The 24,108-nt window shown below is 46.0% G+C and overlaps 1 protein-coding gene across 1 annotated transcript in view; it reads right to left on the bottom strand.

The window, feature by feature from the left end:
- The window catches only part of LOC138492324 (clustered mitochondria protein homolog), a 1,100,229-nt gene that overhangs the window by 893,203 nt on the left and 182,918 nt on the right, over positions 1-24,108 (bottom strand). Inside the window, exon 4 of the mRNA XM_069619372.1 lies at positions 12,095-12,238. Within this exon, the coding sequence (XP_069475473.1) occupies positions 12,095-12,238 (144 nt within the window). The remainder of the gene's footprint in view (positions 1-12,094; positions 12,239-24,108) is intronic.

Here is a 24,108-nt window from a genome sequence, read left to right as displayed (position 1 = left end):
GGCCACAGAGGGTTCTTCCGACATCAGAGGTTGCAGAGTTAAGTGAGTTTTCAAGAAGCTGCTGATGCCTATGGCATAGGACCCTTTGCGGGCACCTTTGGTTGAGGAAGAATTTCCCTCAACTGAACTTTCCTTCATAGGATCGGTGTGCATATGCACTTGGAGCCTAGCAAAGAAGAACAAGTTACTTACCAACTGGAACGTTCTTTCGATTGGATGTTCCTCCCACGTATTTCTCATCTTAGATATCTTGTCCGCTAGCTTTGCTGCTTCGGAAAAAATGTTTCACCAGAGGAGGCAGTGTTCGAGGTCGCTGAGTCGTAGTCCCTCGGGGGCCGCCGTCGAGCGTCGATATCATCCGCTGTATAAAGGGCTCGAGATGCGCCCGTTACTTCAGTTCTGTCTTTGCGATTTTCACGGTTGCATCAGTTGATCAGGCTTCTAATTCCTCAGGCTCTTAAGGAAGTTTGAGTGCAACTGGCGTGAACTGTGCGGAGGGGTAGGTTGGGAGGGTCGATGAGGAATACGTGGGAGTAACATCCAATCGAAAGAACATTACAGTTGGTAAGTAACGTGTTCTTCGAATGGATTGTGTTTACTCCCACATATTCCTCATCTTAGATAGGCTCCCAAAGCAGTAACAATTTGGAGGATTGAGTATCAGAAATGTCAATCATGGACTGAATCAAGGACAGCTTTTGCAAAGTGTTCTTCTTGATATGATGTATAGTCCAAGCAGTAAAGCTTCAAAGGTGTGCATTGACGACCAGATGGCCGCAGCACAAATATCCTGCCCAGGACACCCTTCTGAAGAGCTGTGGAAGTTACCATGCCCCTGGTTGAATGAGCCCTTAATCCATCTGAAGGCTCTATCCCATCCAATTAATAGCACTCCGAGATTGCTAGAATTATCCATCTGGATAGAGTTTGCTTAGACACTCCCAGGCCCAATTTGTGTCCAGTATACCCAACAAAAAGTTGGTCACATTGTCGAACATTTGCCAGTCTGGAAATGTAGAAACTGAGAGCCCTTTTTGGGTCCAGTCTGTGCAAACTTTACTCTTCCTTACTAGCATGTGGAGGAGGATAAAAAGAATGTAAGGTGATTTTCTGTGACAGCTGGAAATCAGAGACTATTTTATGCAAGAAGGATGGTCTGATTTAGAATAACTATGTCCCTATGGAAATTGGTGTGAGGAGGCTTACAAGAGCGCGCCTGCTACACTCACCCTGTGGGCTGACGTTATAGCCACTAACAATTGTTTTTAGAGTGAGAAGTCTTAACGGGCAAGAATGTAAGGGTCTAAAGGGGCACACAAGACATTTTAAGACTAAATTCAAATCCCAGATGGGCACCTGAAAAGGTGTCGGAGGGTATACATTTGTCAGCCCTTTAAAGAATTGAATGATAAGGGCATTTTAAAATAGGACACCTCTTCCGAGGAGCGCTTAAGATAGATAGCACTACAAAATTTCCTTTCATAGTACCAACTTGGGGTTGCCAGTTATAGGGTCAAAAACGAAAAGATCGAATGCCTTTTGATCGGCAGTCAAAGGACCGAAAAAAAGGGTCGAATTTCCCTCCCCCCAATACCCAGTTTTCTTTATTAAAAACGTTTTTTTACCAACCCAAGCTAAAAAAATTATATAAATAAATAAATAAAAAAATGCAACCTTTTTTTTCGATCCTTTGACTGTCGATCAAAAGGTCATTCGATCCTTTATTTTCGATCCTTTGACTGGACACCCCAACTTGGAGCCCCAAATTGGCCAATTGTAAGAGGAAAGAAAGTACTGTAGGAGTATTATATAAAAATTGATCCACATTCTTATCCCTGCACCAGTTACTGAATTTGTTCCTACAAAACTGATACAATGATTTTGTTGCTGGCCGCCTGGCCAAAAGCAAGAGCTCCATTACATCATCCGGGAGGTCCCAATCCTTATATTTCAGCCTCTCAGAAACCATGCGTAAAGGCTGAGTGTCATGACCTTTGGATGAGAACCCGACCTTCCTCTTGCAAGAGAAGATCCTCCCTTTGTGGAAGACGTATTGGAGGGCAGATGGACATGTCCAGAAGGTCCGGGTACCACGTCCTGGCCCATCTGGGGCAATTGGGATCATGGTTTTCCTGAACTTTCTCAACCTCCTCATTACATGAGGAATCACGGGGACTGGAGGAAACACGTATAGGAGTGGAAATACCCAGTCCACAACAAACGCGTCCCATAGAGCTCCTCTTGGGGGAAATCCCCTGGAGCAGAACAGTGTGCACTTCCTGTTGACACTGGTCACGAACAGATCCACTTGAGGAATTCCCCAAAGGGCGAAGATCTCTTGAAGGACTTCCTGAGCTAGGTCCCACTAGTGAGATACTGTGCTCTGCCTGCTCAGAGCGTCTGCCGCCGTGTTCTGCTCTCCAGCTAGGTGAACTGCCGACAGATTCCTTCTTGTATTGCCCAGAACCAGAGCTTCATTGCCTCTCTGCACAGGTTTAGTGACCCTACGCCTCCTCTCTTGTTGAGGTGGTACATGGCCACTGTGTTGTCCGTCATTATCAGGACATTCTTTCCCTGTATAGAGGGCAGGAAGGCCTTCAGCACTAGTCTGATTGCCCTCAGCTTCAAAAGGTTGATGTGTAATTTGAACTCTGATGGAAACCAACGATTGCTGATTGTCAGATCGTTGTTGTGGGCTCTCCACCCTATGAGTGAGGCGTCCGTCACTACTGTTCTCTCCGGCCATAGTTGCCAAAATGTTTCTCCCTTGAGGAAATTTTCCTTGCAAGCCCACCATAGAATATCTCCAGCCACTTTGGCCGGGACTCGCAGAAGATCTGACATTTTCCCCCGAAAATTGGGACCATTGATTCCTGAGGGCCCATTGAAGGGATCTCATCCTCAATCTGGCCTCTGGCACCTGAAAAATGCAAGATGCCATGAGGCCTAGCAACCTTAGAAAATCGGATGCTGGTAGATGTTGGGCATTTTTTAACTTTGTTACCATCTACAGAATGTGGTGATCTCGGTCCTCGGGAGGCGAGGCTTTCCCTGAGGAAGTATCCAGGACTGCTCCGATGAATTGGAGTCTTTGGCTTGGAATCATTTGTGACTTCTTGTAATTGAGTGAGAAGCCCAGTCTGTGTAAGAGGTGGCAGGTCATGGCCAGATGTTCCTGGGCTCGTTCAGGTGAACTTGCCCTGATTAGCCAATCGTCCAGGTAAGGGTAGACGTGAATCCTCCTTCTGATACTCGCTGCCACTACCGCCATCAGCTTGGTGAAAACCCTCGGCGCAGAGGTCAGCCCAAATGGCAGAACCCAAAACTGATGGTGAGAACCGCCAACCTAAGGTACTTTCTGTGCTTGAGATGTATTGGCATATGAAAGTAAGCATCCTGAAGGTCCAATGAAACCAGCCAACCCTGAAGCTGAAGAGCCTGAAGGATCTGAGACGGGGTCACCATCTTGAACTTGTCCTTTGAGGAATTTGTTCAAATTTCTTATGTCCAAGATGGGATCTCAATCCTCCGTCCTTTTTGGGGATGAGAAAATACCCACTACAGGTACATGTTCTATTGCACCTTTCTCTAGCAGGGTTGAAATCTCCTGCACAAGGAGCAGGTCTGGAATGTTTACAGAGTTGGCTCCCGGTGGATGATCTTGAGGTCTTTGATGAAAATGAAGGCAGTAACCATGGGTCACTTTCTCTAGCGCCTAGGCATATGACGTAATGCCCTGCCATTTGTTCAGATACCGAGTGGTTCTATCTCCCTCTGGGGTCTTGTGGGTGAAGACTTCAAAGTGGCTTTGCAGCAGCGGCGGCTGAGGAGGTAGTAGCCGCTGCTGGGGCTGATCTAGCACCTCTCCCCTTTCTACCACAAAAGGGTTCTCTGTTGGCTTCTGACTGGCCTTTCCCCTCCCTCTTCCAAAAGAGGAGTAGAAATTAAAGGGACGACTCCTACAGGAAGATGACCCTGCGTAGGAGTGTTGTTGAGGATGTTTTATAGCGGTGTTGAGTGATTTCGCTGCCGCTTTCGAGGTCTGCAGCTTCTCGAAGCTCTCGTCCGCCTTGCTGCCAAGCAACCTCAAGCCGCCTAAGGGCATATTGACTAATCTCTGGACCGCACATCAGGTGCAAAGCCAGATTTTCTCAGCCATGCAAATCTGCGTAGGACCGTGCCAGATGCCATGGACCTGCTTACACGATCAGCAGTGTCCAGTCCTGACTGGAGGCATTCCTCTATCGCGAGGAAACCATCCCGTTCCTCACCCCCCGGGATGTGATCAGCCACTGATGTGATACAGTGCCACAGGGTGTATGTAAATCTTGCCAAAGTCCAAGTTACATTAGTCGTTTTAAGGGCCATGCGGACCGAAGAAAAGTCTTTCCGGGCCCAAGCATCAACTTTTTTACCATCCCTATCTGGTGGTATTGAAGGGTAAGCTGACTGCCTAGTGGAGGTTGCAGCTTGTACCACTAAACATTCAGGAGATGGATGTTAAGGTAGATATTCAGGATCTGTTGAAGATGGTCTGTACTTTGCCACAAACTTTTTATTTACTGCCGTACCCGAATCAGGGGTATCACAATTTGTCATCACCCTTTTTTACAGTGCCTTATGGAAAGGGAGTACAGGATCTTTTTGAGGTCCCTCTGTCAGAATATCAGTCATATCATCCTGGTCGAAACATGGGGAAGCTGCTTTCTAACCCATGAAATCAATGACCCTTCCCATGAGGTTCCTATACCCAGGATCTGCATGATATGCAGGGTCTGGTTTCCCCAAATTCCACTTCAGGGGAGGTGTCTAGGCCACTGGCATTTTGAAGACAATCATAAAGCTCTGTCATTTTGGTTTTCGGGTCTATTAACTCTTCAGGAACCTCCCTGGCTCCAAACCCAACCCCAGCTGAAGTTACATCCTCTTTAGAGGACTGCTCTTCAAATATAGATGTCAGATCTGAAAAATTCCTGCCTGGGTTGAGGCTGGAAAACCTTTTCTGGTAAAGGGGGTGGCATTGACTTAGGCAATGGTGTCTACTTTGGCACCGATATTAAGGAATGCCTCGATAAAGACGTTGAAGGAGTCGATGGTACGGACCCTGGGTCTGACGTTTTCGAAGGAGGCTTCGACACGGTCGAAGGTATCAATGCCATTTTCATAGGCAGCTTCGACGTTATCGTTGTTGACTGTGTCGAGTTGGATTTCGATGTCGATTCTGCTACCCCCGATTCATGCACCAATGGTTTTGCTTTTACATGAGGTGTCGGAGAACTTTCTCCTGAAGACACCCTCGACTGTTAGGGGGGAGATCAAAGACCAGGCCTGCGAGATCCGAAAGTCACTTTAGGAGTGGGCAGGGGCATGATCTCCACACGGCTTTTTTGAGGGGGTCAGGGCCGCTTTCTCGAATATTTTAAGCATCGAAGCCCTAAAGGCCTCCCATTTTTCAGTGGAATCGTGCTTGGAGGGATAAGTCACCCTTCTCTCCGATGAGGAGGAATAGGAGGAAGAAGACGACCTGCAACGTCACTTTTTTGACTTCTTGGACGAAGACAAGGAGGATTTCCTCGAGTGACTCTTGGACCTCGACCTCCTTGACCAGTGTCGAGATTTTCCTGAATATTTTTGTCTTTTCGAAGACCTATAAGAGTCCTCCCCCACCGCCAGCTTACCTTTCCGTTCCCAAGAGACTTATTGGACATATCCTGACACCAAAGGCAATTCCGATGGGGGTCGGTAATAGACATTTTCCTACCACACTTCAGACATTTTTTGAAACCGGTCTTGGATGTCGTTGGAGTAGATGACGAGGACATCGTCGAAAAAAAAACCTGATGTGCCGTTCTGTGACACGAAGCAGTGCTCGGAAAAAATGGAACTGAAGTAACGGGCGCAGCTAGAGCCCTTTATACAGTGGATGTCGACACTCGACGGCAGCCCTCAAGGGACTACGACTCTGCAGCCTCGAACACGGCGCCCTCTGGTGAATATTATTTTCCGAAGCAGCAAAGCTGGGAGACAATATATCTAAGATGAGGAATACGTGGGAAGACGCAATCCATTTGAAGGAATACTCTGGTCCCTGATTGGCTCAACAAGGTTGCTGAGCTAAGGGCAGGTGGGACAGTACATGCCTAGACCAGCAATCCAGAGACTGGTTGCCAGGAGGGCCTCGAAAGCTAGGGGTGTACTCAGTAGAAGAGGGACGAGGTAGGTGCCAATGATAAAGTGGAAGACAATGACATCTTCATCGAAGCTCCCCATTCAACCTGGGGATGTGAAAGGGTCTCTACCCAGTGAAACACTGGGAGTTGGCCTAGGCTGCGTCTCTGTAAACAAGGTAACTGACAATGCATTAAAATTTCCGCCACCATGAAGTAATGTAATTGTTGGGGTGGTCAGGAAAGGTCCCAATGATTAAGAGGAATTCACGTTGCGTGTGCCCTATTTGTGACTGGGGGTGCGGCAAAGTTGACGCAAGGTTACAATTTTATATGCATACAGTGTAGTTAAATGTGAATATGATGTGTTACTTCAAGTGTTACTTTGTGTTCAAGATTGATGCATATTAGATTTGTGCACACATAGAAAGTGGAAGAAATCTGATGGTGTCTCATGCGCTAGTCCCCGGAGAGCTTTCACCCAGGTGGACAGGACACCGCTATCGCCATCGCTATTGGAACCAGTTCCTGGGGGTGGACCAGTGGGGGAGGATCACCTGGATGGGGGTTGTGTGATACCAAAGGGCAAGACACAGTAGCCCCCTTCCTCGTAACAACTTTTCCCCATCCTACCACATAGGATATTTCAAGCTTCACCCGCCCACCCCTTTCGAGACAAATACTCTTACACCATGAAAGACAATGGACTAACACCAGAGCAGTTTACTTGACATGTCCTAACACAAGGGTCAGGCAGAGTCAGGCAATCGACAATAACTACACACAACGGACAGCCCTTTCCCTTCCCCACAGGGGTAAAAGGCGGAGCACAAGAGCACACTTTGAGCAAGGCCAAAAGCACGAGGAAGCAGCTATTCCCGGACAGCAGTTCAAATGGAGGAGAAAGGCAACGAGACCTGAAGGGACGACAAGGAGGGAAGGGATCTTGCCCTTTTCAACCCACACCTGCGAAACCTCTGTGAAAGAAATCATAAGACTGGGACCTACAGCTGCCATGTTGTATAACAGATGTTTACAGTGCACAAGGCCCTCCCGCACTGATAGCCCAGGCGGGGAGACGCACTTGCGACCATTGTACCGTCCTTGACTCGAGACAAAAAACACCAAGCAGTTCAGCACAGCCAGTGATTCGGAGAGAGAGCTCATAGTAAACCGGATGGTGGAGCCCAAAGTTGAAAAAGGCAACATTGTGTGAAAAAGGAACAGGAAAAGACCAGCTGCAGAGTGGACCGGCGCCACGTGGGCGCTCATCTGGAAGACTCTGGCCAGTCCCCTTTGTTAAAACTACAAATACCAAGAGGCCCTAGGAGAGGCCAGCGTGAAGTGTCAAAGTGGTCATACAAGGGTTGAGTCAAACCCCTTGTGCACTTCAACGTCTGACATGTTGTCAAAAGGAAAGCGGGAAGTGAATCCCGCATTGTGATAAAGTAAAGTGAACTGTGTAATTGGCAAATGCCAGGCCGAGGGATAGCTGCGAATTGGGCTGAGCAGCGATAACCCTGTTACCATTGTGTTGACAAGAGTGAACCCGATCGAGGGATGTACAAAGTGAATGATTGTTTGAAAAGGCATGGAGACTCTCGAATATTACAGATGGTAATATTTTGAAAGGAAGGCTGTAGTGAACCCGACTGAGGGAGGCGATTGATGAAAGAAGGAACAAAGCCAGAGTGAGAGGGATCCAAGGGGAGAAGAGTAATCGCTCAACGTAAAAGATTACCGAAGGAACTTTGTTGTTTATGGTGCATCAGGCCCGCTGAGGCAAGATACTTTGCATAAAGAAGATTTGGCCCCAGAAGGTCCGGATATCGTTGAAAGGAACTGTAACCTCGTGCTGGAAAAGCCCAGTAGTGTGTTGTGCTCAGGAGTCCCGCCTTGCCCTGTGCTAAAAATGTGGGGAAGGGAGACCTCAGCTATACTATCCTGACTTATTCTGTGAACACTTCTTTCTTTTCTTGTGAAAATATTTCCACACTAATTTGTAGCATAGCGGTAAGGATTGGAAATAGTTTTTTTCTATTTTCAGTATAGGCCCTTTTCATTTGACTAAGACTCCACTAGGACTGTGTTATTATTATTATTTGATGGTTGTAGCTTGCTCCCATGTTAGATTTAGGTTTAGTTTAGGCGTTTATCTCACCCATTATACAGTTTAATAAACACCCTCAAACTGTGATCACTTGTGTCTGTCTCTACTGTTACCACCATGAGTTCCTTACAAAAGATAAATGTCAAAACTGCCAAATGAAATCTAAAACACGATCCAGATATTGTGTGCGATGAAGTGCCTAGAGGTTGGGCGGCGAGGAGTTTCATAATGTGCATGGGTGAACGGGGCTGTCACGGAGGAATCACTGTAAAGAAGAGTCAATATTTTATTAAACATGCATGCACACAGAGATACATACACAGGGACTTTATCTACACGTAGTGGGCTTTTATACGTGTATTAAACTCTGCAGTCAGCAGTTTGAGGAGTGAATTTTAAGTGACTGGCAGAAAGCAGATGTAATCTTTTAAGTGCATGGGAGCTTGCAGAGCTGTTACCAATTGCTTTTGCCCAACAATAAACATGGGAGAGGGGACGCTTGAGGCCAGAGTGAACAATAGTCCCAGTGTTTTTACTGTTTTCTCAGGATGTGGATAGAGGCCATGAGTGTTGAATTGGTAGTCGTACAAGTTGGAATGTTCCAATAACAACAGTAAGCCGGGGTGGGTGAGGTGGTTATCGACGGTTGAAAGGGAGCCTGTTCTGCTCTTTCTCGTGTCGTTTGAAGTATTCATGCAAAACGTGCAGTTACATTTAGAGGTAAGAGGTCTCGGACCAGCAGGGACTTTTAACGAATTTTGTTTGTATGTGAATGTGTAACTGTGTGATGATGTCCTGACCCACCACGGACAAATCCTAAAAAGGGCTGTGCTATGAATGTAATCTAAAGATGGTAGTTAAGATAATAATGACCAATTGGAATGGAGGAATTGGAGAAAGATCAGATTTCTCTGTATAGGTTTTGACCAATCATGTATGGGGGCTGGATTGCAATAAAATACATGGAAGTGTTTTAAATGTTTAAAAAATGTATAGAATGTGTTAACTTATGTGGTTCGGAGAGTCTTGTGTTAGTTTGACTGCACAGCGCCATCTAGACCCTCCCCAGACAATTGTACAATAAACTTGCTTTACGTACTCACAGGCACTCGTTCCTTAAGTGGTGGGCCTGCTTTGAGTTAAGGTAATTAGTCGCCAATTGTTACATAAACCCATCATTTTGCAGTGCAGAAAATCAAAAAAAGTCACTGCAGGTTTCAATGCCTGCTCCACGTTAGCCCTCTAATCAGAGGAAATATTGGGCGCTTACGCATTGTTCCTTCACCTTGCTAAGGAACCTGTGTTGTGCATGTGCTCTGCATAGCCCACTGCAAGAGTGTTAGTTCAGAAAATACCCTACCATAGCATAGATGATATATTATGTTGGCCGAAAACCAACCGCATCGATGTCTAGCATCGTCAGTACAGAATCGTCAGCATTACCATAGTGTGTCCATTTTGTCACAATAGAATTTGCCAATTTTGATTCTCTTTGCTAAAAGTGAATTCTATTTCGTTCTGCTCATGCACAGAGCAACGCCACAAGTTACATGCTGAGAGAAGAGCCCACACAGCAATACACTGTTTTCCTCCCTCTTAAATCCTTGGAAGTAAGCAGAAAGGTATTTAATCACCAAGCAGGTGCCAGCTAGTCTCACTGGAGCGGCAGAAACTGTAGAAATAGACAGTTAATGGCTTGAATTATACTCTCTTTCACGGCCCCCCTTTCCTGGGCCCCTTTAGATCGAGCCGACCTCTAGCTCACAAATAGAAACCAAGAGATAGTAAGGCTTGGATTGTGTCCCTCCTACGAACACAGCTTGCTTGCAGAACAAGAGCACTATGTTCTTGTTAACAAAATAGTGTCTGCACCTTCGCAGATTGCAACTGTTGCTGAATACATGTTTTTAAGGGTGTCATGTTCGTCATAATTGTCAATCACCGAACCCTTGCTAAAAGAAGATACATTATTGTCTGTTTTGGATGTGTCACTACTGATAATATGATGGTCTGTTTGTATATATGTAACTGATGTAAAATGTTTTGCTCTCTTGCGTCCCACAAGGTCTGGGCAACACACATTGCGGGACGTGAGATCCGGTTGGCCGGCTGAGACTATTTGCTTTGCAATAAACCCTAGATTTTGGGAATTGAACCTCGTGTCTGGCTTATCAGTTTGTGTGTGGTGATTGTGCCTTGTTTCCATGCACAAGGGTCCGCCAGGGACCCGTCAAGGGAGCCTCTGGGAGAAATTTCACTGTGTGTAGCCACTTTGCAGGGAACTTCAGTGTTGCTGGTAACACATTAAGCCTCTAGTCTGGGGTCCTCAGAAAGTCCTCCAGTAGATTGAGCCCCTGAATGGTGAACCTCAGTCAAGGCGGTACAGACTTTCTTCTGGTATCATGATTAAGTCCCTCTACAGGGTAGCTCCAGCCAGTGGTTGGACCACGGTGGCCCCTCCCGGATCTGGCCACCCTTTGGAAGAGGTAACTGGGTTGGGGTGCCATAAAGAGGAAATCACTTACCAGATGAGATTTCTTCCCCTGGATAAAGTCTTCAAAGTGTTGATGTGCTGAGTACCGAATGATTTACTCGCACCCATGGAGCAGGCAGTCAAGTGAGCACATCTAAAGGGTATTGCAGTAGAACCTTACGTTCCAGCAGTGATCTGTGCCCATGTATTCAAGGCAGAGAGCATGAGGATCAGATGCTGCATAGTGATGCCCGCAAGAGGAACAAGAAGACCACTCCTTTTCTCCCCTGCCCAGTCCATCCCCCTCCTCACATTTAGAATGTGTACTCTCGCCCCATGCAATCCCTGGCACTTGCTCTCCTGGCCTCCCCCTCACCACTCTCCTGGCCTCTGTAGTTCTCACCCCTCTACTTCTCCCCCCTTTCACTTGCACTCTCTCCTCATTACCCTGCACTTACCTTCCCTCCCTAGCACTTTGCATTTGCGCAGACCGGCACACTTCCCTCTCTCTCCCTCGCACCTCGTTACTGCACTTGCATGATCCGAATGTCACAAGGCCCATTAGGACTGTTAATGTTCTCTTTTTCTCTTGCCCCCCGCGCTTTTTTTGTCTTGTGGCGCCTTCAAACACTATTTGTTGTATAGGCACCTAACAAATATTCAATAAATAAATCAAATAAAATGCAGACCCAGCATAGGTGGATGGAAAAGCGATTTAAAAGGCCAGGATAAGCGGAAAAAGTATTTGGGAAAAGGGGAAAGGCCTGCAGTGCCATACCCGTCCAGTCCCGAGCATGCTGAGAAAAGGACTTCAGGACGGAGCCTAGAGTGGTGCATGAGGAAGTGTGGATGTGTGCACTCATGCACCCTGCTTCTCGGAAAACATACACAGGGTAAGAATGTGTTGTATTGAAAACAAATGCTCCGATCCCGCCCCACAGAACTGAATGTCCCTAGAGTAAGGAAGAAAGGAGATGGGATGTAGGAGTATGAATAAAGAAGCATCATATTTTTTGCTGTGCCTTTAATAGAATCATGGCTTTGTAACGTGATAGTTAGAAAAATCACAATTTAAGTGGCCTGCTGGACAGTTGAAAGCTTCAGTTGTCCCTGTCAGTATTCAAACCTGTGAGGAACATGTTACAAAAAAGTTTGCAAGGCAGTTTATCTGTTGAACCATCCCACCATCTAGGGCAAGTTCAGAAGTTAATGAAAAGGCAGTGCACCAGTAAGCGGGCATGATGATAGAAAAGGTTGAGTCGTTTCACTACAGTAGAACAAATAACAATGCAAACTGTAGTCTAATATGGACAAACTACAAAAATGTCATTCTGCTCATCTTACCTCCAATATCTCCCTCCGAGACAATGTTTAGAAAGGATAACGAGTTACAGTCCACACCATTGTATGCATCAACTGGATCCAAACTCTTCAAAAGATCTCGAAAATGACGGATGTGTATTCGAACTTCTCTAATTGTGTAAGGCTCTGAAAAAGAGCAGGATTACATGAAATCTCAATGAGCTATTTTTTCACATTTGAATACATACATTTGATAACGACCACCAACATCTCTGGAGCAACAAACACGGCTGAACTTTTCAAAAACTGCAAGGAACTTGCCAACTCTACTGCAGTTTCAACCTCTCTGCTTCGTCTCAGGCCCTCTGCACGGAGTTGGCCACCCATTTCACAACCAAGACTCAGGATACCCTTTCCCCTTTCGACTCCTACCTCCCCCACCTGCATGCATACCTCCCCCATAACCCCTTCTCCTTTCCCTGTATTCTACTACTCCTTACCCATAGTACCGGATGAGGTCCCCAGGACAGTCTGCTCTATGAAAGTCTCCTGCAAACAGATGCTATCTGCTCCTCTATAACTATCAAGGACAACATTGCCTCGCTCTCTCCCTCCTTGGTTGAGTTCTGTAAACACTCCTTTGCCACTGGCTCCTTCCCTTCACCCCTCAAGTACTCCCTTGTGCACCCACTCCTAAAAAAGCAGTCTGTGGACCCTTCTTGTCCGGCTAACTACTGCCTTATCTCCACTATACCCTTCCTGGGCCAACGTCTGAAGACATTGGTCATCTCCCAAAAACTTAATCACACTGAATGTGTTGGCTGCCTTCATGACCACCAGTCTGGCTTCAGAGCAGCCAGAGGCACGGAAACTGCTCTTCTGAACACCAGTGATGACCTGCTCGCAAATCTTGACTCAAAACTCTCCCTCTGCCCTTCTTCTCCTCGATCTTTCCTCTGCCTTTGACACAGACAATCATTCCATTATCATAAAGAGGCTCCGGGATACCCTTTGCATCACGAACCAGGCACTGGAATGATTAACCTCCTTCCTCCTGAATTGGCCCTCACAAGTTCAACTGGGCCCCTTTCTCTCCTCTACCTCACTCTCAACCTGCGGAATCCCTCAGGGGTCTATCCTCTCACTGTGGCTCTTCAAAATATACTTTGCCCCCCTTGCTCTCTTGATCTCCACCGTTTCTCATTTCCAGTGTTATGCTGATGACACACAGCTTTCCTTTAAGCTCCCCTCTCACCCTCTCTCTCATTCCTGACTGCTAATTCAGGCATGGTGTGCTGCTAAGGATTTCTGCCTTAATTCCAATAAGACTGAGATCCTTCTCATTGGGAACCCTACTCCCTTCTTCCCACCTACACTCTGGCCGTCCTCTTTTGCCCCCGCCCCGCATGTGAGAAAAAAAAAAGTGTCATCTTCAACTCCCCTTTCTCCTTCTTTCATCATATCACTGAGCTTGCCAAGAAGGCCCACTTTCAGCTTCAACTCCTGATAGGCAAAGTTTGCATGCAGTACCCTCTGGGACCACTACACACAACTATGACTACAGGTGTAAGCAAAACCAACCTTTGGTACAAGTCTGTACCACACAGTTTTTGGTAGCAAGCTGAGCAGCCAGGCTGATCTCAAGAGGGAATGTGAGCTTGTAAGGTTGTTACATAGAGGTCTACAATCACAAGTGTTCAGATAGACACATACTCAAGGTTTCTTGGTAAAAACACTTCTTAATTTATAACAGTCAGTTAGAAAACATTCACTAAAAGGAGGCAATCAATATCACGAAAATGGCATCCAGAGCATTTGAAGTAGGAACAAAAAGGCATAAGATAATAAAACGAATATTACAGTTACTCTTAAATAGTGCAAATAGTGGAGTTCACCAGAGGAGTTTATTCAATGCAATAGGTAGGCCAAAGTCCATGGGCTAGAGTCTTTTTATAGGTAAAAACGGTTCTGGTAGTTAAAAAGAAAAGCCTTTGCCACGGTTCTCAGAAGTAGTTCATAGAAGAAAGTTTCATATGTCGGGTCACAAGCTGACTAGCCCTGCAAGTTGCCAAAGGTTCACACACTTTCGCAGTGAGGGAAGTTCTCTCGGTCGGGTTTTCACAGTACCTTATACTGAAGAAAAAGATGCAGCTGAAGACTTCGATTCCTGGCACTTCCTGCACATCTCGCTGTTCCTGAGCCTCATTCTTGGGGACAAGAGGGAGAACAATGAGGAACTCCTGCACTGCACAGGGACTGGTCACAAATCTTGCAAACTGGCAAATCTTTGATTCCGGTAGCTGTCGTCAAGCACACAAACTGGGGTCCTTCTCCCTGGCTATTTGGTTTCCTACAGAACTCTGAGGAAAATGGAACCAACCAGCTCTGAGAATGGTGTCCAGGTGGCTTACAAGTTGATTGGTCCCACCGACTCAAGGGAGAAGTCGTCCTTGAAGGGCTTCCCTGGTGAGATAAACTTGGCGATTCGGACCTGCAGCAGGGCTTCACCGGGCAAACCAACGATCCAAGAGTTGCAGCAGCCATCCTCTTCCAGCTATTCTTCGGTTCTTTTGTTCCAGTGGTCGACTGCCTTGCAAGCCAAGAGACTTGCCTTTTAAACCGTTTTATCCCATTCATTCCAGCCTAGCTGCCGCTCACCCAGCTGGGTGGCTGTCCTTGCCGGACAGTCAGCCAGAGTGCTTTTGGGTCTCCTAGGAGACTAAACACAGGGAGTTTCAGGCACCTCCCTCACTTCCTGCCCAACCCAGACACTCGAGCGTCGGAGGTGGTGTTCAGTCCTGAAGCCTGCCAAAGGCGTAGGACCAAACGGACCAAACCTGGTTTGGCGCACAGAGAATCTCCAGAAGGACCTGTCCAAAATGAAATGGCGAAAAAAGAAGACTGGGACCCGTTTAAACAAAGGGGCTCAGACACCATCTCGAAAAACATGGCTCCTGCAATTTTTACCTACCGTTGATTGCGGTCAGGAACAATCATGGTAGTTTGTTGCAAAACCACTGCCACCAGCCATTTCAATAGGAAAGGGTAGCATTTGACTGCTACTTGAGTTTCTAGACATAGGGGATACTAGGTAACCCCTCCAGCACTACTGGAAGATAGTGTGCTGGGTCTAGCAATTTAAAAAGACTAGTAAAGTCAATTTAACTTTACATTCTCTGGGAAACGGTAGTTTCCCAGGTACATTCTCTCGGTAGTTCTACCAGAGAAGGTGTTTAAACCTTGGGAGAGCCTAAAAGGCTTCCTTGTGTCACTGCACTGAGGGTGCTGTGTGACACACATGAAAAGATGATGCCTATGGAGTGGTCTAAAACTCCATAATCAAAGAACACAAGAGTAAAACTGTAAGTGATTTCAACCCGACACTCCATCCAAGTCAGTGCCTAACATGTGATGCACAGTTGGAACCATTAATTATATATTTTTGTCTACAAGTTATTTTATTTCTGAATGATGTACCCTTACATCACGCCCCTCTCTCTGAATCCCCCCGGACTCACTGAACCAGGAAGCCGGCTGTTTTGCAAAGTTAAAAGATTTATTTTATGAATTTGAACTATATATATATATATATATATATATATATATATATATATATATATATATATATATATATATATATCACACTATTAATATTTATACACTGATCACCATGGGGTGATTTTACAATCAACAATCTCTTTAATCAGAAGGATCATGGATAAGAAACATAATGCAGCACAGAATATAAACTGTGTAGGTTCAGTCAAATGCAATGTCACTCTTTCCCCCTGCACACTACTCAATTCCCCCTATATATGTAGTATTAAGAGATGGAAGGAGAGAACACAGGTTTCAGGAATAACAGAACACAGGTTTCAGGAATAACAATCTCAACAAATACAGTTTCAATCCCAATTCCCCCCAGCAAGCATAATGATTTCAAAATAGGTCAAATGCTTTTGAATGTGGCTTGGAAGTAATGGGAAAAACACTGAAAAATTGATTTGATTCTCTAAACTGGATTCAAAACTAGTGGGAGCCGTTTTGGATAGTTTCAGCTAAACACTAGCAATGATGATTGCATAACTAGCAGACTGAAAACTGAATTCTAAGGTGAGATGCAAAGAATACCTGTTTTACACGTGATGAAATTGAGCCACACTCAAATCTGCGGCAAACTTTTCTGCGCGAGAAACGCGATTGCGGGAAACCTATAAGGAGTTGGAATGCGGTTCTGGGTTCGTTTGAAAGCTGAGGATGTTAGTTTGTTTCTAGCATGTACGGTATGGAAGTTATGAAGGTTTTAGTAGGGGTCGATTTTTTTCAAAGAGTCGAGATTTCAAATGAAAGATGCGCTTTTGAATTACAAACAAGGGTTTTCTTTACACTAGGGAGGCTATGAAGATACAAGATACCCAACGGGACAGCCACCAGATCAGCGGCGCCTCTGTTCTGACTTTTGCCTGCCGTGACACTTAAGCAACTATATAAGCACACTGATGATATTATCATTACAATTATCAAAAGGACTATATGGATGGGGGAAAGATTCAGGAAAAACAAGAGACTTTCTACAATGCAGTTCTAGATATGATAGAATGGGTTGGATAGGATTACTTAAGGATGAGATACTGGCTATGGACAATTCTATGCTATAGATACTCACAACTATGGTTTGGAATAGGCCTGTCAAAGATCTGGTCAAAGGTTTTGGACTGGAATTCTGCTAGCCCACCGGACAGGATTCAGGCGCTCGGTTGTGCACTCAGCACGGCACTCTCGACACTGCACGGCCTCTGGACTGGATCTGACGGGTTGATTCTGAATGGCAGCCATCAGGTTACAGCTCTGCTCTACTGTCTTGGATCTCTGGGTTCTAGCAAGAGTTCTTGGCAAGAAGCAGAAACAGCCAGGTTGTTGAAATTTTGGTGTGCCCCTTGGAAGTCTGGGGTAAATCAGGTTTCAAGATTTTAAAGGCCAGCTGAGAAGGGTTCAGCTTCGGAATTGGGCCTTCTGCTTTCAGGGTTCTGAAGTCTTGGATCTGGGTTTTTCCTGCAGAGCCCTGCGCCAGTAAATCAGTTGATAGATGAATCTGTGTCCCCCTCTAGGTCCTAGACTGTCCCTATTTATGCATTTCCCTAAGGGGTGGGTAGGCTAAATTATACTAAGCACACCCTCTAGGAATCCTATTGGTTAGGGTCTGTGCTCTCTCCTGATTTGAGAAGGAACACATGGTTTCATGATGATGCAGTATTTTACAATCCAAGGAGTACCTCCCCTTTGTTTCTGTACAGTAAATCTATTTTTCACATAAATCATATTAACAATATAACCAAATTGACAGCAATACATATTTACATCACAGATTTAGTAGAACACGTATCCGTCCGAGTTCCATCTTAGTGAGAGCTTTGGTTCAAATTTGACAGTTTTTCGTGCTTATGGTTGAGTATCCAGTGTCAGATCTGTACACATTTTTCTACATATATGCGCATGACATCTGGGCATAATCCTGCGAAGTTTCATATTTCTAGCATTATCATAATTGCTACAACATCCAAATATCTGTAGTCCTGTCTCTGAACATCGCACAGGGTTCAGAGTAGTTTCAAACTGTGAGCAGAATTTTCATGTTAACCTATAATTTACAGATTTTTACAAACTTTGCACAGTTCTCTGAGTCTTTTTCAAAAAGATATTTCCTTGTGGTTTAAAATACACAAATCTGTCTGGTCCCACCTCCATGGTTTGGCTGGGTCCAGAGCACTCCTAGCCTTTTCCTGCTGGCAGTTGGTTTCTGTTGACACCTGAATTTGAATTCCCCTTGAGTCCAGGAAGCCTATTGTCTCTCTCCCAGAGAAGCAGAGCAAAATCCCCTCCTCCTTTCATTAACATCTAAATGATAGTTCCTGGGCAGAGAGCAAAAGGGAAGGCACCTTTGTTTGGGGCAAACTGTGGAATGTGCCTTTGAAGTACTGTGGCTGACATCAGTTCACTTAACACTTTGTTTAAAATTTTCTTTTCTAAATAAACTGTACATTTTTAACAAATATACACACAGATCTCTTAATTCCAGTCTTTTTAACACAGATTGAATAGTAACAACCTATATTGCTTTTGATGGCAAGTCTCTTCTTTTCCACAATTTGATTTTAAGACACAAGTTTTAAACTGCCAGTTTAAGTAAATGACAGTTCTGACACAGGCGAGCGGCGGTACTGCGCCCATATTCTGACATTTTCCCAGGCAATCACCTTTTTGAATGTGGATATTCTGGTGATGAAATGTGCTTCTCCTGACATTGTGCTTATTGGGATTCCTTAGATAAGGTGATGGTGAACACCCAACAAGGATGTTGGATCTTTTCTGATGTTTGGGGAACCATTATTTTGCAATTTCAACAGCCAAGGAAAAATGGATTTTAAAGCACTTCTGGGTTTTCCTGGCAATGCAGCACTGCCTCTTCCGGTAGTTCCATTTCACTCTGTGGGCAGCCCAATGACAAGTTTTGGCAGTGTGGTCTGCTGTGCTACCACTGACACAGGCAAAGTAGATTTGCAGCCTATTTTTCCAGTTTCCCAGCGCACTTCTCAGCGGTTTTTAGCGCGCATAGGGCTTTTTGGCGGCCATTCTGTTTTTGATGAAAGCAGCACACAGTGATGCCGCAGGGCAGAGCCTAGTGGGTCAGAACATCCCACAAAACACATCAAAACACATCAAAACACGAGAGAGTGAGGAAAAAAGGCTCACACTGTTGAGGTAGAAATAAAAATCAAGTCCTCAAAATCCAGCAAAGTTGCTGGGGGTCTCTAAGGTGAAGGGAATTAGCACATTAATGAGAATTCTCCATAACAACTCCTCAGATGCATTCTCCCTTTTCTCACCTTAAACCAAAAACTCAATGTCTCTAAAGCTCTGGTCCTCTCAAGGCTTGATTAACATAACATCCTCTTCCTTAATCTGTCACTTTCCTCCCTCCACCCTCTTCAACTAATCCAGAATAGGACAGTGAGACTTATTGGCCTCAAGCCCATGGACCGCAATGCTCCAGCCCGAAAAAATCTCTCTACTGGCTCCCTGTGGTTGTAAGGATCAAATTCAAGACCCTCTATCATCCCCAAGGCTTTCCGGGGCCTGGGACCTCGCTACATTCAACTCCCTCTCGGGAAATACCTTTGGTCCTCTAGCTCCAACTTTCTGCAGATCAGATGTTTCTCCAAACAGAGTGGGAGGTAGATCCCTCTTTGGCAGGAGCCTCCCTCTGGAACGGCCTCCCTGCCCCTCTCTGTCTTGAGCCCGATCTACTTAATTTCCGGAAACTCCTCAAGACCTTACTGTTCTCCTCCTCCTCCTCCTCCTCCTCCTCCTCTCTCCCTCTCCCCTGCTAGTCTTCACCCGGCACCATGACTGGATGCCTGTGTTGCTTAGGAGTCTCGCTGGGGTCAGGCCATCCCTCGTTCAGTATCCGCTATGCACCCCACAACCTGCACTTGGCCTTGGGTTCCCTTCCCCAATTGCCTTCCCAATGCTTTGCCCTGGCGCTTGGGCACCTCTTAACACTTACCCAGCCCCCCCCCTTGATCCCCTTTCCTCCAGCACTTCTTAATACTGCACATGCATGATCCGAATGTCACAGGGCCTAGCAGGACAGTTATTTTGTTTTCTCCTATGTCTCCCCCGCCCTCTTGTCTTGTGGCGCCTGGAAACACTTTCTGCAGTATAGGCGCTATAATTCAATAAATAAAAAAGAATAAACAATGAATGATTAAACAGTGTTAAATTCTGCAGTTCCAACTCTCCAAAGGGTTCAAGTGCCCAGATCAACATATTCTATACAAAGTTGTATTCCTAGAGTTTGATTAATATCCTGGCTTTTGATTAAGCATTAGGTTTTCCCATTTCTCTATCAGGATCTGACCATTTCTTGGTTGCAGGCATTTTTGTAAGAAAGAAAACACTGAATGAATTTAACAGCTCTGTGCAACAACAAGCCAGACCATATAACTGACTTGAGCCAATGTTTGCTTAAAAAAAAGCTTTCTAAAGTTTGACATCTTCAAAATCAAACTAATTAAGAAGCATGTAATAGCATCCAGAGATTGTAGTCTGCATGCATTTCTTTAAGTGTAAACTCTGTATATTGTTTTAATCTGAGCTCTCCTTTCATCCTGACCTTTCACTGGCCCATAATTCTTTTCAGCCTGCAGGAGAAGATGGATATCTTTGTAAAAATAAGATGGGAACAGTTGTCTCCATTCACAGCTTAGTTCACATGTGCAGTGGTGGAATAATATTGTAACTCAAAATCCACTTACGTAGCACAGTTTAACTTGTAGCCACACTGCTACCAAACCTTCAGTGGTACATAAAGTCTTTATATGCAAATCCCCTCCCACCCACACACAAATCCTCTTTCAAGTCCATTATTGGCTCATCCCTATTATCAAACTATTAGGTCCCCATACTTCTCAAAAAACAAAAGCTAGGCCCCTCAATATTTATCTTTGTCTCGTCCACCGTATGCGTCAAACACTCTAATCGTATATGGCACAAGCTTTTGCAACCCTTCTTTTTCGGTGGGGGCCATGCTTCTCTTCCAGCCTTGCGCTATGCAAATTCTCACGGCCACCATTAGGGTACGTACCATGTGTCCTTCCCCTTCAATTTCTACATCTTCTAATTCAAGCAGTAACTTTAAGGGGGACATTTCCCTTTGTCTTCCATCAATAGCCTCCAGCCATGCCAAGACTAATCGCTTGCCAACATTGTTGAGTACAGGGGCACTCCCACCAGATATGGTAATAAATGCTTTGTGGTTGCCTACACTTCCAACATCTCGAATCTGTTCGGGGCAGAGTGCCAGTGATGAAGGAGTTCTCGCCTGCATTCGAAATTGTGGCGACACTGTGGATCCCTGCACTGCTCTACATATCCTGGACCATAGTCGATCCGAGATATCCCTGCCCAAGTCCGCCGCCCACCTTGCTCTCACTGGCAGTATCACTCTCACATCACTACCCATAAGTTCCTTATATAGCTTAGCAATGCGCCCCTTGGTGTCGGTGCTTTGCAGCAACGTTTTCTTGAAGGTCGTGAGCTCCCGCTTCAAGTTGTTTCCCCTTCTTTGCTCCATCAGCAACCCCTTAAGTTGCAAATAACGAAATACAGAGAGCTTGCCCACCTGTAGGCATTCCTCCAAGTCTCCAAGGGTAAATACCCCCCCCCCCATCTGCCCACATCTATCCTGCCAGGTCATGCCTGCCTTGAACCAAGATTGAAACCGCCCAGGGTCGGCTAATCGGTCTCTCAGGGGAGGAGCCCAAATGCAACTAACCAGGGAGGGCCAAGATGTTAGCACGTGGCATTACCTCCCTTCAAGATTGCCAAAAACCCTTCCAGTACGGGGTGTGTCACTTGTTCAGGTAGCTCTCTTTGTGGGACCCACAACCATTCTCCCAGTGTCACTGGGGCCCGTATGGAGTTGTCCATTTGGACCAACTGCTTCCGCGTTCCAGGGTCTAAATGATCTACCATTAATCGCAACTGCACAGCCTTATAGTATGCTTCAATATCCATGAAGCCCACCCCCCTTTCCTCCTGCGTTAGGAGCAGGGTGTTATAAGCCACCCTTGGCCTTGCCCCCACCCGCATGGTCAGAACTACGGTTGGGAGCATTTGGAAAAGGAACAAACTTGTGGAGTATCATTTTGACGCAATTGAGGCGCGCCATCCAAGAAAGGTTCAATCTACCCCAGCGCCTCAAGTCAACCTGCACCTTGTTCCAAAGCATGATATACTTTTCTGCAAAGAGGCCCCTGGTGTCCCTTGTAACGTTAATCCCTAGATCCTGGAACATTTTCTGTTGCATCTGCAGGCCAAGGTTCCTAATATACTCCTTTGCGGCTTGGCTCAACTTCCTTCCCCAGCTGAAATGCTACCGATTTATCTATGTTTAATTTATCTATGTTTATTTTGAATCACAATAGTGCTCCGTACCCCTCCAATGTCTTATGGGTTCGTAATGTAGAGCAGGACGTCGTCTGTAAATGGACTCATTTTATAGCCCCGCACCGCTAGCGCCCATGGTTCCATGTCCAGGTCGTACAGCAGGGGCAACAAGATGCATCCCTGCCTAGTCCCCCTTTGCAGCCCCAGAGCCCTTGATAGCACCCCCCATTAACCACTATTCTTGACCTAGGTGCTAAATACAAGGGTGTGATCCAATCAAGCCATTTGGTTACCATACCAATTTTCTCCAAGACCCCCGTCATGAAGGCCCAGCTAACTCAGCCTTTTCTGCGTTGAGTGCCAAAATTTGGGCCTCTTTATGTTGCACGTCAAGTGCCGCCATGATGTGCAGTTTTTTCTCCTCATGTTGTCCGATCCTTGCCTATTGCGAACAAATCCCATTTGGTCCAGATGGACCAGTTTGGGGAGATACACTTCCTGTCTAGATGCAAACATTCTCACAAATATCTTGGCGTCCATATTTAATAGCGAGATGGGACACTACGAGGAGCACTGGTTAAGGGGTGATCGCCATCAATGCCTCCAGGAATGTGGGTGGTATGTGTTCCGGTCCCTCAATGGAATTAAATATTTGGTCTAGGGGTTTGGCCAAGAGTTCTTGAAATTGTTTATAAAAACCTGAAGTGTATCCATCTTCACCCGGGGCTTTACATGACTTGAGCTGAGCTATCACCCGTTGCACCTCCTTTGCTGTAATATCCCTCTCTAGAACCGACCTCTCCTCCCCGGTCAACCTAGGTATAGGGAGACAATGCAAGTACTCCCTCACCGTGGCGTCACCCCCACTATAGGATTGTGCATAGAGGTTTTCATAGTATTTTACAAAGCAGTCTTCTATATTATCCCTTGATGTATACACCTGATCTCCATCCCCGATTCTGCATCTTCCTCTCCACCTTCAACTCCTGTATCGTATTCGCCAGGAGTGTCCCCACTAGAATCCCTTTCTCATAGTATCTTTGCTTGGAGTATTGCAACTGCTTGAGCACCTCACCTATCAAGAGCGAATGGAACTCCTGCCTTTTGTCCCTCATATCTCTTAAGAGACCTCTCTGTCAGCCCCAGGGCTAGTTAGGCGGGCCCGCATTTTCCGCAATTTTCCATGTAGCCTTTGTTGCATCAGCACCCTTTCCTTTTTCTTCTGCGCCCCTTCCTCTATCAAAAGGCCATTAAAAAAGTAGCTTTTGCCGCCTCTCACACATTTCAACTGTGTCTCGCCATTGTTGCAAGTATCAAAGAAGCAGCAAACTTGGCCCCAAAGCCCCTCTTAATTTGGACTTCCTTTAGGTGTCTGGCCTTCACCAAGACCAGATCTAGTCCCTCCTTTGATACTGCGTGCATGGCCCAGTACACTTGCCCCACCTCTGACCCCCTGAAGGCCCTTTCCTCCCCCCTTGCGATAGTGAGTCTCTTGGAGGAACAATACTGCCTAATTGGATTTACAAATTGCACTGGCTGTGTTGCACCTCTTATTTGGGGAATTAAGCCCTTTCACATTTAGTCTTCAAGAAAGCTTTGGTCCGAGCTCTTGGACATTTGTTTTGTGCATTCCCTCCCTATGCCCCCCATCCCCAACCTTCCCTTAATGCAAACTTCACCCACAAACATTTCCGGGTCACTAGGACATTATGGGATCCCCTACCCGACCAGAACATGAACAAACAATGAATTTTAACATTTTCTCTCCCCCTTCTCCCTTGCTCAAATTAGCACACCAATTGCAGGGCATAGCCCTAACTTTATCTGTGTCCTTTGGGCTGTGATGCTTGAGGTTTCCTGCCCTCTCTTTTGCGGCCTCTCGGTTGGCCGAAGGCACTGTTAAGCTCCCTCAGCTTGCGTTGGCCCTCCTGGTCCTGCTGCTGCCCCCCTTTCTGAAACTTGCGGATCTGCTTCCTCTCCCTGCAGCAGTTCATAATGCTCCCCATCATAGTCAAAGGACAATGCAAAGCGGAATCGCCAAAGATATTGAACCCCCTCCCTCACAAAGCCACGGGGCGAGGGGTCTGCACTTTCACCTCTGCTCCAGG

This window comes from Ambystoma mexicanum, chromosome 10 (assembly GCF_040938575.1).
Source record: "Ambystoma mexicanum isolate Mex_15411 chromosome 10, UKY_AmexF1_1, whole genome shotgun sequence".
Classification (NCBI taxonomy): Eukaryota; Metazoa; Chordata; class Amphibia; order Caudata; family Ambystomatidae; genus Ambystoma; species Ambystoma mexicanum.
This window is presented reverse-complemented; position numbering and strand designations above follow the sequence as displayed.